The sequence below is a fragment of the Etheostoma cragini genome, chromosome 11 (genome assembly GCF_013103735.1).
Source record: "Etheostoma cragini isolate CJK2018 chromosome 11, CSU_Ecrag_1.0, whole genome shotgun sequence".
Taxonomy (NCBI): domain Eukaryota; kingdom Metazoa; phylum Chordata; class Actinopteri; order Perciformes; family Percidae; genus Etheostoma; species Etheostoma cragini.
Window position 1 is genome coordinate 16,590,145 of NC_048417.1, and position 12,399 is coordinate 16,602,543.

Below are 12,399 nucleotides of genomic sequence, written 5' to 3' on the forward strand. Positions count from 1 at the left end.
TGAAGGCAGTCGTGGGGTGGGTAACCCCTGGCCACTGTGAGAAGAAGCCATTCTTACAGACTCCAGGACTGGAATAATGAACTCTATTAAGAGAAAAACTTCTTAAAAGACCAGCCAGAACAAGCAGCAGTAGGGTGACATCACAAGGTCTTTGTCTGGTGATGAAAAGGTTTCTTGTGATTTTCGTGTCTCCGTGATAATAGTAAAGGTCCATTCTGCATATTTGCTGATATTTATGCATATGAGTGGGCTGAAGGCTTGAGCTCCGCCAAAAAAGATTGTGTCATGCATCAGAATGTTCTTGTGGCGTATGGTGAAAAGGATAACACACGCAGATACAGACATGTGAAATATTCACATTAATTACAGACCAGAGCATAAATTTGAAGCTGAGACAGAATTATTACACCACTGTCTTGGTGCCTGGCTGCGCTGCCACCAGAGGAGAAGACTCTCACTTCACCCTCAGTCATTGGCTCTATTGTGCTTTTGACTCAGATCACTATCACAATGGCTTTATTTTGCCAGGAATCTCGCAGACAAAAAGCAGGAAATGGCTGGGAGTCACGCAAGGGATCTGGAGAGGCATGTGGGGGAGAGCGGCAGAGAAAGGCTGTGTGTGTCACCAGGACAGGGGAGAGAGAGGGGGGGGTGAGGACAGGAGTTAACAAACAGGCATCTATTGTAAATTTCTGTCTTTAATCCAAAAGAAATACTGTAGATGTCTAAACCATCCCTGAAATCTGGAATATAACAGAGCTGTGTTAGCTGTGTGATTCCTGTAATAAGAATTTGGATGTGTTGTTACCTGCTCCACAGTAAGTGGTGAGCAGATCTCCTCTCCTCTGAGGATCATGGAGCGTTGGGTCAACACCTCTGACAGCTGGAAGGAGTCCAGGCCGAGCAGCTCGCTGACATTACTGACAACTGAAACACACATATACACAAATGTATTACATGTAGTGTAAGTTTAATGTTCCGGTGTCTCCTATTGATGACAAACAACAGAGGTGACATATAGACTGTGATCCTATACAGTCATTCCTATACAGGGAACTCTTCTTTGCTGGCTGGGATGTGGTGTCACTGTAGTTTACTGGTTCTTTAGAAAGGAGGTCAGACACAGCGAACAAAGGAGCCTTAAGCTCATGTTACAGCCTGTTCAGAGCTCTCCTAGTGAAATGTCAGTCAAACTCAGAGGCATGAGAAGTATAACAGTGTGGTCCAACATCAGCGGTGAGCTAATGATCTGCCTAGAAAATGGAAGGTTTCTACAATAAATTCCATCAGAAACAATTGGTTCATTTTACTGGACCTTGCTTTTCCGCTTGAATACAAATTTTCCTGTGTTCCCCTTAACTAGCATTTAAGATGAAATATGTTTCCACAGTTGGATAAACATCACATACATTTTATATTGAGCACTTGTTTGCAACATTTTCTCATACAAACCTTTCCATATTTTTGCCGTTATGTGAGATACAAAAGGTAGGTTGTTTGAGAGCTTGTTTGGTAAGCAACCTCTTAAATGATTTAACAAAACAGTGTTTTTCCAAGAGTTTGAGTAATTTCCGAGACACTCTCATTTATCTGTAATCCTTTCTTAATGCTTTCTTCAGAAATATCCTAGAAATGCTTCATTTAAATCAAGGTAATTATTCATTTAATACAGTAAACTTCCATATATGCTGACAATTTTCACCTTTTTGCTGTTTTCCTCTGACCTGCTGTGCACTGACTAAAAGACTGTGCGGTCCAATTAACTACCAAACAACACAATCCTTTCTAGAAAACCTCCTAGGAAATTATTAAGAAACTACAGAAATAAAGCATTCCTGGTATTTCATATAGTTACTTCTACGGAAGGAGGATGTGTATAACAACACACTCTGTGTAGTAGATCTGTTATATATTAATCTCTTAATTTCTTCTCTTACCGCCTTTGGAAGTGATCTGAGCTCCACCAGCGGTCATGAATTCAATGTTGCCCATCTGGAGGACAGCAGACAGCAACTTGAAGACGTCTCTGATTTCCTCCTCAGTGAACTCCATCACTTTCAAGGCCTCCTGCAACGTAACACCGACAAAGTCAGTCAACATTTAACTAGAAACACAAATTAGACCCATAATTCAAGATGTGACAGCAGTTAAACCTAATTTTATTTGTCCTTGGAGCTATAAAACACTTATATGAACATAATTCAAAATGTGCCTCCTAAGCCAACATGACACAATTAAATAGTTTCCCCCAGGCTCATGTTTTCTAGAAGACTAGTCTGTCTGATAAAGTGATATTTAAACTCATGATAAAGGCTCATGGCGCCCCCTGGGGGTACAACGAACCACTTACACGAACAGGAATTTCCTCTCATTTCGTTCTTACCATCACACTGTCAAAGAGCTGCTTGTCATCCAAACTGATGTCCTGCATGCAGCCTGACTGACTGAGGTAGTGATACAACTCAGGACACTCAGACAGGAGATACATGTCTGCAACAAAAATACACATATTTTAACAATAGCAAAAAAATATATACAGTACATATTTCTACATAATGATTTTAAGTATTCTGTTGCTGTTGGAAAAACAAATCAAGAAATGTTAGCGGTTAGCTTCTGTTGATTTTGCACACAAAACCTCAAATTGGCTTATTATTTAGTATTTCATTTAGAGCTGGCTGAATTAGATATCTTTTTAATTCTAAAATATTAGACATCAGTCACATGCTATCCCTAATTAGTTTCCGAGTGTATGTTTGAGTGCTGAAAACTTGGTGTGTTCTTTTAAACAAACCTCTGTGGTCTTTGTCCGCGCCTGCTAACAGAGCATAGAAGATGTGGTAGTTTCTCTCTCCAGGATTCTGTCGAACCACACGGTTCTTGGAGAGAGAAGATGGTTAGAAGAACATGTTAGACGTATTTCCTGAGTGAATAGATTTCCCTGGTGACTACTTCATCAGATAATCAACTTCATGATCCTAATCGCTGCTACTGAATGTTTCAACACAACACAAACATACCTTTTCCAGCAAATCTGATGATTGAAAGTCAAAGAAAACAATGAAAGCTGACATTGAACAATCCTACTGAAACAGACAAGTGTGAACATGTGATTTCTCTACGGTTTATCTAAAGTAAATCATTAAAGGATACAGTCGATGATGCAGCCTCCCTGAATGTTTCCGTTCTGGGAAAAGTGTAGCTGGATAAACTTCCCAAAGCGACTGGAGTTATTGTTGTACACAGTCTTAGCATTTCCGAAGGCTTCCATGATGGGACTGCAGACAGAGGGAAGTCAGTTTAAATGATCTACTAAGAAAGCCTTTTTTTTGCATATCCCATGTCTGTCTGTCCATCACTGTGTGTTTTGATCCAGGTGCGGATTTTGTGCAGCCTTGGCAAAAGCACGCACTTTGTCATGAATTTTGCTGAGTCAGTGACTAAACTGTTTCTGATGTGATTTGAATTAAATTTAGTATATTGATCAGTAAAGAGCCATTAACCAAATACACTTAATTGTTCATTCCCATAAATATAAAAGATGAGTTTTCAACAAAAGATACAATAAAAGCTCCAACAATGTATGATTCATGAGTCACATAACATCAACAAATACAAAATAATACAAATAATAAAGAAAAGATGGTTACTGCTCTTACACTTTTAAAATGGAAAGGAGACAAGATAGCAGGTGTTGATTCTTGAATGAGTTAGGGGTTTGAACAGTACCTGCTCTGGACGAGAGCCTGTTCCACCCTGGTGGTCCTCTCTGACATCGGAGTGCCTGCAGAGTTTTGACTCATCACTGAGAGAAACTTCAGCAGCAGCTTGGTGCTCTCAGTCTTCCCGGCACCACTCTCCCCACTGACGACACAAAAGCAAAGACAGAAGTAGAAGTAGTTACATAATGGATCTATCAAACCTGTCTGACTTATTTCTATTGTCCACAGGGAGTTTCAAAATAAAATATGAGAGCCAGAACTGTCTAGTATGTATTAGTTTCATGCTGCCACCAAAACTTGTAATAATAATGGAAGTATTATTTTTTTAAATGTTTATCTTCACCTGATGAGAACACACTGGCTGTCGTGTCTCTTCCACAGGCAGCGGTAACACTCGTTGGCCACGGCAAAGATATGAGGAGGCAGCTCCCCCATCTGGTGTTTGCTGTACAGATCGACTGCAGTGCCGCCATACAGGCCCGCTATATGCTTATAGGGATTTACTGCTGCCAGGATGGAACCTATGTTGGTCTGAGGGATATGAAAGAGCGGACAAAAAAACACGTGGGAAGGAGGAGATGAAGAGGAAAAAACAACAAAAGGAAGACAGATTGAGTAAAAGATGACAGAATACACATGATATGAAAGAAAAATGCTTGGTATTTATACTAGAATTTGCAACGTTCAGTGGATTCACCCAGTTCCCTGTGACACAGTACTTGTAGCCAGTCAAACTACTTCACATGGCCTAGTTTGTACTGAGCCTAGTAGTATTTTAGGATCCATTCCTCCTGCTCGGGTAATGCGCTTTGGGGAAAAGTGATTTTGTGGATCATTTCAACAATGATATTGTTCAGACCATCCGAGATGAGATTAGGAGATAGGATTTCAAAAAACAGACTCACCTTGTGAATGTGGGCAATGTATATTTTAATAAAGCTCAAGCAGTGTTTGAAGATGATTTCATGGGAGTGAGACAGGGTCAAACAAATATCTGAAATCTTGCATTCTGAGCTCTTCAGTGAATTACAAGAATTATCTGCATTTTTTTAAGTGTTATTTTGTATTGTTATATTAACACTGCTCTGTTTGATTTTTTAAAAGTTTTAGTGTGAATTTCCTACAATGCCCTTAGACAAGCCCCAAAAACAGTGTGTTTCATTGCATTGAATTTGCCTTACAAAAAAATAAATCACACCAAAAACTGAAATTTCTTTTTTTGATGGTTGAGATTTGTTACGCTTTGAAATCTCAGTTTAGCTGTTTATAAAAAAGAAAAAAAAAAAACACAAGACGATGGACCAACAGCTTTCATGTGCATCATGGTGGTAGACAGTAAATGTGCTCACAGATTAAGATAAAGTGAGGCGCCTTACATAGATGTTGTCTTTCTTGTAGCGCAAAAACAAGTTGTGCATGATAGCAGCTTCATGCAGCTCTGCCAGTGTGGACATGTCCTCTACTCCATGGATGCTGCTGGGGAGCATCGGGTACACCGTCTCCCTGTTCAGCTCCGCCTTCTGGAGGTTGATCACCTTGAACACACACACGTGCAAAAGGTTACCTTCCACAATTTTATGTCAGTGTTTAAATTGTCTAAACCAGCAGCCTGCATAGCATGAACATGCAGTGTTTTGGGGGTGGGGGGGGGGGGGTCATAAATCGTATGCATTATTAATTCAAAGGTCACAAATGATATAAACTTCAATAATACTTCATTATATTTGACGATTGGGGCGCCTGGGTAGCTCACCTGGTAGAGCACACACCCATATATAGAGGTTTACTCCTCAACTCCGACCCAGGGCCCTTTACTGCATGTCATTCCCCTACTCTCTCTCCCCCTTCAAGGCTTCAGCTGTCCTATACAAATGAAGGCTTAAAATGCCCCAAAAAGTATCTTAAAAAAAAACAACTTAGGATTTAAACCAGACTGCAGAGGTCATATATTTCATGTCAGCCTGGCAAATATCAAAATTGTTGACAAACCAATTTCAATCCAACAATACAGTACACTACTGTCCAGGTGAACTGCATCATATATATCTTTAGTATAACAGAAGCAACAACTTGACACTTACTTTCAGTATCTCCCTTTAAAACTGGCAAATCGCCAGAGGTCTGAACAGCACTGAACAGGTGGGCAGTTAGACAAGTTTACACAGATCTGAATCTGACTCTTCCACTGTAACCATGGCATATGCATTCATGTATAAAATGACAGATTGAGTCCCTGATGTCTGCCAGTCTGCGCCTGCTGACAGCATACCTGTCAGGTAGAGAGCCCCCTGTCCAACTTCTCAGACTTATCTCCTTGATTTGTTAAATTCACTTTTTGTACTTCCGTACAAAAAGAATCTCTCACCATGTCACATTCCTGGCAAAAGACCCATAAGATGCTGCAGGTGAGTAAATGTGTTAATTGGAGGTATGCCTGTCTTGACATTCAAGACCCATTTTAGAGTTTTGACTTGAAAATGATCAAATGGGAGCTAGCGAGAAAGAAAGAATAAGGAAGGAATAAGAAGAAGCGGTTTCTTTTTAATGAAAAAGACAAACAGCATACACAAACACTAATCAGCAGAGACTCTCGCGGACTTTCTGGCTTTCTGAACTCTAATGGAAGAGACATGAAAATAAGAAAACAGACGGACTACAACTGTGTTGGTCCCTTGATGGGAAACAGTACTGAGATCAATGCCGATGGACAAGGATGTGTGGTGTACCAGTGCATTACTGCAGGCTCTTCTGGCATATTCAACTGTCGGGAGCAGGCAATGTTTTACTACTGAGTCAGCAGAAAAGAAGATGCATTGACATGTACTATTGACATGTGTGGATTCCATCTTTTGAATTAACTTATATGAAAGTGTGGAAAAAGCCGTCTATATTGGTGAAATGATAAAAGTGACTCTGGTCTCTCTGTAGACCAGAGTCTGTAGATGGCCATTGGAGAACGGGTGTACACTGAGACGCTAGCACAATTACAATGCAGTCATCAGTGGAATGCTACATGTTTTTGTGGTATTAAGGTTTGAGAAAGGGTAAGGAAGACCTCAGGGAGAAAAGCAACACGTAAAGTGATGTCATACATTGAGCAGAAGCTTACAGATTTACAGCCAGATGTCCCTTAATGCTTTAACCGCACCCTCTCCTCTCTGGCAAATTGGCCCTGATTCACCAGGCAGGGCCTAACTGACTAATAAATCAAACAGGCTTTTCACTTGTTTTATATGCTTGATCAGTCTTATCATTTTACATCCAATTACATCACTCACTTAATGTGATTGAAGTCATTATTAACACCTGGGTTCCGGTGGATCACTGCCTAAAGTGTCGTCATACAAATCCATGTTCTCTTTTGTTTAAAATGAGTGACCGTTAAAAGAATCCGTTCGTTATTTGACAACCGCATCAAAAAATGCGAGTGCAAAAAAAATATTCTTTATTTTTAGTGGATAGAACATCGATTTAAAGCATCTATGGGACTCTGCTCATGATCTTTAAAGCGAGACTATGTTACTATAATCTGTAAGGGCATTTACCATGTACCTCCATTACATAGCAAAGACTTATGTCAAAGATTATCTATCTAAAGTTGCTAAATTATCAACCATTAGCCACCGTAAACTAGTGGTCATGCAGAACAAGAGAAGCTGAGTGTCCTGAATAGACTATGGGTTGGGTTTTATTGTTTATGAAATCAACTTTTCATTTGCAAGAAAAATGGGTTATTTCTTCATTCAAAAAGGTACATAGTGTTGCTTTAAAGATAAACAAACATGGACATGTAATAACACACTGTATCTCATATTATCTCTCATAAATGAATCATATATAAGGAACCACATTTCAATTATTCATAAATTCATTGAACTGACAAAAATGTGCTATGAAATGAAAAATATTAAAAGCCTCCCAGATCTGAGTTCACATTCTGCTTACACTGTTGAAGATATATTAAGTACAACACTCTATCAAACAAACCAAAGTAATCAGGGATACATCCTCTGTCTGTGCTAGCATTCTTCACTTACCCAGAACACAGGTTCAAAGTTACTTTGAGGTGGACTGGGAGCGGAATTAAACAGGATAACAAACAACTAGGAGAGGCTACAGGTCCATGTTACACTCTCGATTGCAGTGAGGACCTCAAGTTTCACGGGGAGGAAAACAAACCGGTTGGCTTCCAAAAACACAATGAGTTGCGTACTTGGAAAGCATCCGCACCACTCCTCCAGAAAAATATATCACACAAGAGAGGAATTGCTTCTTCATATATTTTCCTGTGTGTGGATTTTTCTGTGCAGATATTCTACAGTATGTCTTTCTGTTGCTGTCTCTAGAGCAGATGGTTTAACCTTTGTTTTTGATCTCCTTTGGTTAATTTACTGTACTGATTTTACAGATTTAGCCTCAGGGGACTTTTTCATGCCATACACATCAGAGATGCTCACATAAAACTAAGCTGGAGTTTCCAGTATCAAAAGAGGTTTCACATTTCTCTGTTTATGCCCTTTGTTGTCATTTATCGTTTAGTTCAGCATTTTTCATCAATATTAATTTAATATTTATTTGTTTTTTAACATTTATAACACCACCGAGTAGGAATGGCTAAAAGGAAAGTAAGATGGAATATGAGAGCAGACATGGTCTAGACACAGACTACTCCTCTTTACTATTTCCATTTCAATCGTTAGGAGATGCAATAATGTCCTGTTAGTGTCCATTATAACTACGAGACATACTGGAACGTGTTTTCCTACAGAAGCTGCAGAGCTGTGATGGTCCACATTGCGCTACTAAAAAAAGCCTAACGAAGAGACCCAAAAAAGACTAACCCAACAGTGATGTAACACTGTGTGTCGACTGTTATTGAGCTTCAACTTCCGAAAAACAAATCCCAATTTGGAACTATGAATGTGCTCTAAATTCCTGATCAAAAGACACAAAGTAGATATACAGTAGTACATTTTGAACACAGATTGGCTCTAAAGGAAAGTCATCATTTCATTTCTGCTCATGGTTTCAATCAGTGAGTGCATGTCTGAGAATTATCGCAATGTTTGATATGGGGAGGCAGCCTCATCAATGTTAATGATTTGAGTGAGAGCAGATAGTTTCATAACACTTATAACAGCGTGTGACTCGTGATTGAATTGGGAATATGTTCACTGTACAAATCAATCCTCTCCAAACGGGTCCTGGCGTGCTGACACTGGTACACCACGCTGCCGGCTACAAGGCTGGACAAAGCAGACAAATAAACAACACCACCAAAACATTTATTTCTGTCCTTGAGTCTTGGATTTTGCAATTAACCTAATTAAATGACTAATATTACTTTTTTCTTTGCTTTCTTCCTTCTTTTTTTACTAAAACTGCCAAAACCAAAAACCCACAACATAATAATCAATGGAAAGATAATCACGAGATATATAGTATTTAATGTATTGAAAATTAAATAATATTAGTATCATAGTAGATCTGAACAAAATTTGTTGATTTAAAAACAATTAGCAACTTATTATCATAATTTATGATTTAAGTAATTTTTCATAAAAATATTGTATATATATATTTTACTCTTTTTTTTATGATGATGACAACAGTAGCAAAACCTGAATTTAAAACTTTGTTGCAGCTGTAACTTTTGTTTTGCTCCTGGCTGAAACCCCACCCTGCTGCTGCTTTGTTCAACCAGCTCTGCTGAATATTCACATGTGGGCGGCTCTCAGGCTCTGGGGTTCTGGGACCTTTCATTGGCAGAAATAGTCAAGCCTTTAGAAATGAGACATGGGCAGACACAATATCACAGACTTGTGGACACAAATACTGTCTTGTTTATCACCGTGTGTTTTTCTCAATTTTTTTCTTTAACTCTATCTGACTCTCTCTGTCTGTCTTACAGTGATTCCATCTGCTGAGGAGGAATCCCACCCAGACCCCGAGACATGGAGGGGAGGAAGGTGTTAGGTCTATTAAAGGGGAAAATAAAAAAAATAAAATAACACAGAGTTTTACATTACATCCTGCTCAAAATTCTGACATAATCTGAAAACATGACATACCTCAAATTAAGACATTTGTTTAGCACACAAATCACGCTTTAACAAACAAACACACACACACACACACGCGCACAGTTGCTCACAATAATGTTTGTCTGAGCATGTTATTTCTGTAAGTGCACTTATCAATACACAAAAAAGCTCACATAATGGCTCCATTGAATAATAATCTGAGGGGCCATCAATGAGCTATTTTAAATCTCAGAGACTGTATAACTGCAGGCCATGGACAACTACAGAAATCACACTTGTTGGGAGACATATTATTGAGGCAAAGCATCAACCCAAAAACTAAATGAAAGGTTTTGTTTATCGTGTAAATATCAATTTGTGCACAAGAAAGGACGAGAACTAAAACCAAATTGGGAGAGGTGCTTTTTATCTTGAGCAATAAACTAAGGAGGTATGTTTCTTCAGCAGAATGACCAAAATAATGAATTAAGGGCTGCAACTAACTCTAACACTAACATCAATTAATCTGCTCATTACCTTCTCAATGGACAAATTTGAATTTTGGAAATTTTGAAAAAGTACAAAAAACATCCATCACAATTCCCCTCATTGTAATCTGACATCAGCAGATTGCTCGATTTTCAGTTTATCATTAAATAAGACAAAGAAAACAAACAAATTCTCACGATTTGGAAACTGCAGAGAATTTATGGCATTTTTGCTTGATTTAATGATGACTCGGTTGTCAATAGATGTCTAGTAATGGATCAATATTACAATTTATTTTACAAAACAATGTCCGGCCATAAGTTTGCTCTGTATGCTTTACAACAGACAAAAATGTGAGCTTTAGCAGTATAACATGCTGTATTTGTCAAATCATTGATCCATCAAAATAAAATAAAAATGGGGGCGCCCTGGTAGCTCACCTGGTTGAGCGAGGCCCCATGTACCATGGCTTGTTCATTATTACAGTGTCCCGGGTTCGATTCCAACCCGTGGCTCTTTGCTCCATGTCATCCCCCTCTCTCTGACACAGTTCAATCTCAAATTTATTATTCAGTGAAGTGAAGATGACATCAACAGCAGGAGCTATTTCTTTCAGGTGACAGAGCCTCTTCCTGCTTTTCTTTACATGTGCAGCTCATGCACTTAATCCAGCTGGTGCCATCTGGCCACAAAACACACACACACACACACACACACACACACACACACACACACACACACACAAACACACATGCACAATTATCTCAGCTTCAATGTGTCTGCTGTATCTTACTGCTCCACTCAGGTCTGTGGTGCACCGGGGATGAGACAGTGATACATGATGATATGATGGTGAATGTGACAGCCGCCAGGTCAGCCTGTTAAGCTGAGGCAGTATGGGTAAAGACACACTCTGGAGTCTGCAAGCTGAGCACTCAGGAAGGGCTGCACCTTAGTGTGAGCACTGAAGCAATGGATAATTGGTATATCCCACCCCCCTGAAGAGAATATGCTGCACATGGCTGTAAAGATACCAGGACAAAGACAGACTGACAGACAATGCACGCACACACACACACACACACACACACACACTACCCTTAACCTACTAAAGGAGGTGGGTTAATTAAAGATAATCAAAACACAAATAAACGTCAGCAGACAGTGGATGACATCAGCCAGGGATCATGAGGTGGAAACGGTCTGTTTTTCAGTCTCACATTTTTGTCATTTAGGCTGTAGACTCTTAGACCATGTGCCCGACCTGATGACCAACACATTTTGAGCTTGCAGTGAGGACAGTACAGCTTCAGTTCAGCTGCAACTCCCTGATCATACACTCAGTCACACATAAAAACGTGACATCATGTTAACCAAATCCTATTTCTTAAGTCGTACTGAGGGTTGTGAAATGTTTTGGGAATGAGATCAAAACCCTGTAGTATTCTCCGATCACATTAAAACGATAAAGTAGAAGTGGGGTCGAGTTCTCCAATTCTCTTCTTCTTCTACTACCGACCTGGTGCTGTGAATCCCTCCTAGCTGTGATAGATGGTGTCTCCATCAGTCAGTCATCCCTGCCTCTTTGACAGCACATGGTGAACTTCTTACACTACAAGAATCCCCACTGCTGACCATAGAAAAAAACACATATGCTCAGGATGAGTTCATCCGTTCTCTCTCACACATCGTTCATACTGTAACTCTCTATCTTGTGCGCACCATCCTCAGCTCATGCTTATGCTCAAACCATGCAGCACCACACTGCTCACCACCATTCTTAATATGAACAGGCAAGCACTCCAGTGAAGGGATAATGCAGGGCCTTGGCTTGTGGTTAGGATCATGGTCATTTGACAGAATCTGGATGTGGACCGAGTCAGTCCTTGGGCACTACCCTGTTCCTTCCCGAAGCCCTGACCTGACCAAAGAGGTGCGGCTGAGTTTGGATGGTCAGTCAGGAGCCAATGGACAATCATATGTACCACTCAACAGTTTTTTCAAAGGATTGTTCAGTACAAAGGCATTCCACTAGATAAGACTGATACTGATAAGAAGTGGTACTGGAAGCTTATTTTTGACCAATACTCGACATTTGACTAAGAAACTATTTTTTTAACTCTCTCTCTCTCTCTCTCTCTCTCTCTCTCTCTCTCTCTCTCTCT

The 12,399-nt window shown here is 39.7% G+C and overlaps 1 protein-coding gene across 1 annotated transcript in view; it reads right to left on the reverse strand.

The window, feature by feature from the left end:
• The window catches only part of myo10l3 (myosin X, like 3), a 51,312-nt gene that overhangs the window by 24,454 nt on the left and 14,459 nt on the right, over nucleotides 1–12,399 (reverse strand). Inside the window, exons 3-11 of the mRNA XM_034886474.1 lie at nucleotides 5,099–5,257; nucleotides 4,066–4,253; nucleotides 3,730–3,864; nucleotides 3,154–3,278; nucleotides 3,021–3,034; nucleotides 2,795–2,879; nucleotides 2,384–2,490; nucleotides 1,938–2,067; nucleotides 809–927 (exon numbers count right to left, since the gene is read on the reverse strand). Coding sequence (XP_034742365.1) covers nucleotides 809–927; nucleotides 1,938–2,067; nucleotides 2,384–2,490; nucleotides 2,795–2,879; nucleotides 3,021–3,034; nucleotides 3,154–3,278; nucleotides 3,730–3,864; nucleotides 4,066–4,253; nucleotides 5,099–5,257 — 1,062 coding nt within the window. The remainder of the gene's footprint in view (nucleotides 1–808; nucleotides 928–1,937; nucleotides 2,068–2,383; nucleotides 2,491–2,794; nucleotides 2,880–3,020; nucleotides 3,035–3,153; nucleotides 3,279–3,729; nucleotides 3,865–4,065; nucleotides 4,254–5,098; nucleotides 5,258–12,399) is intronic.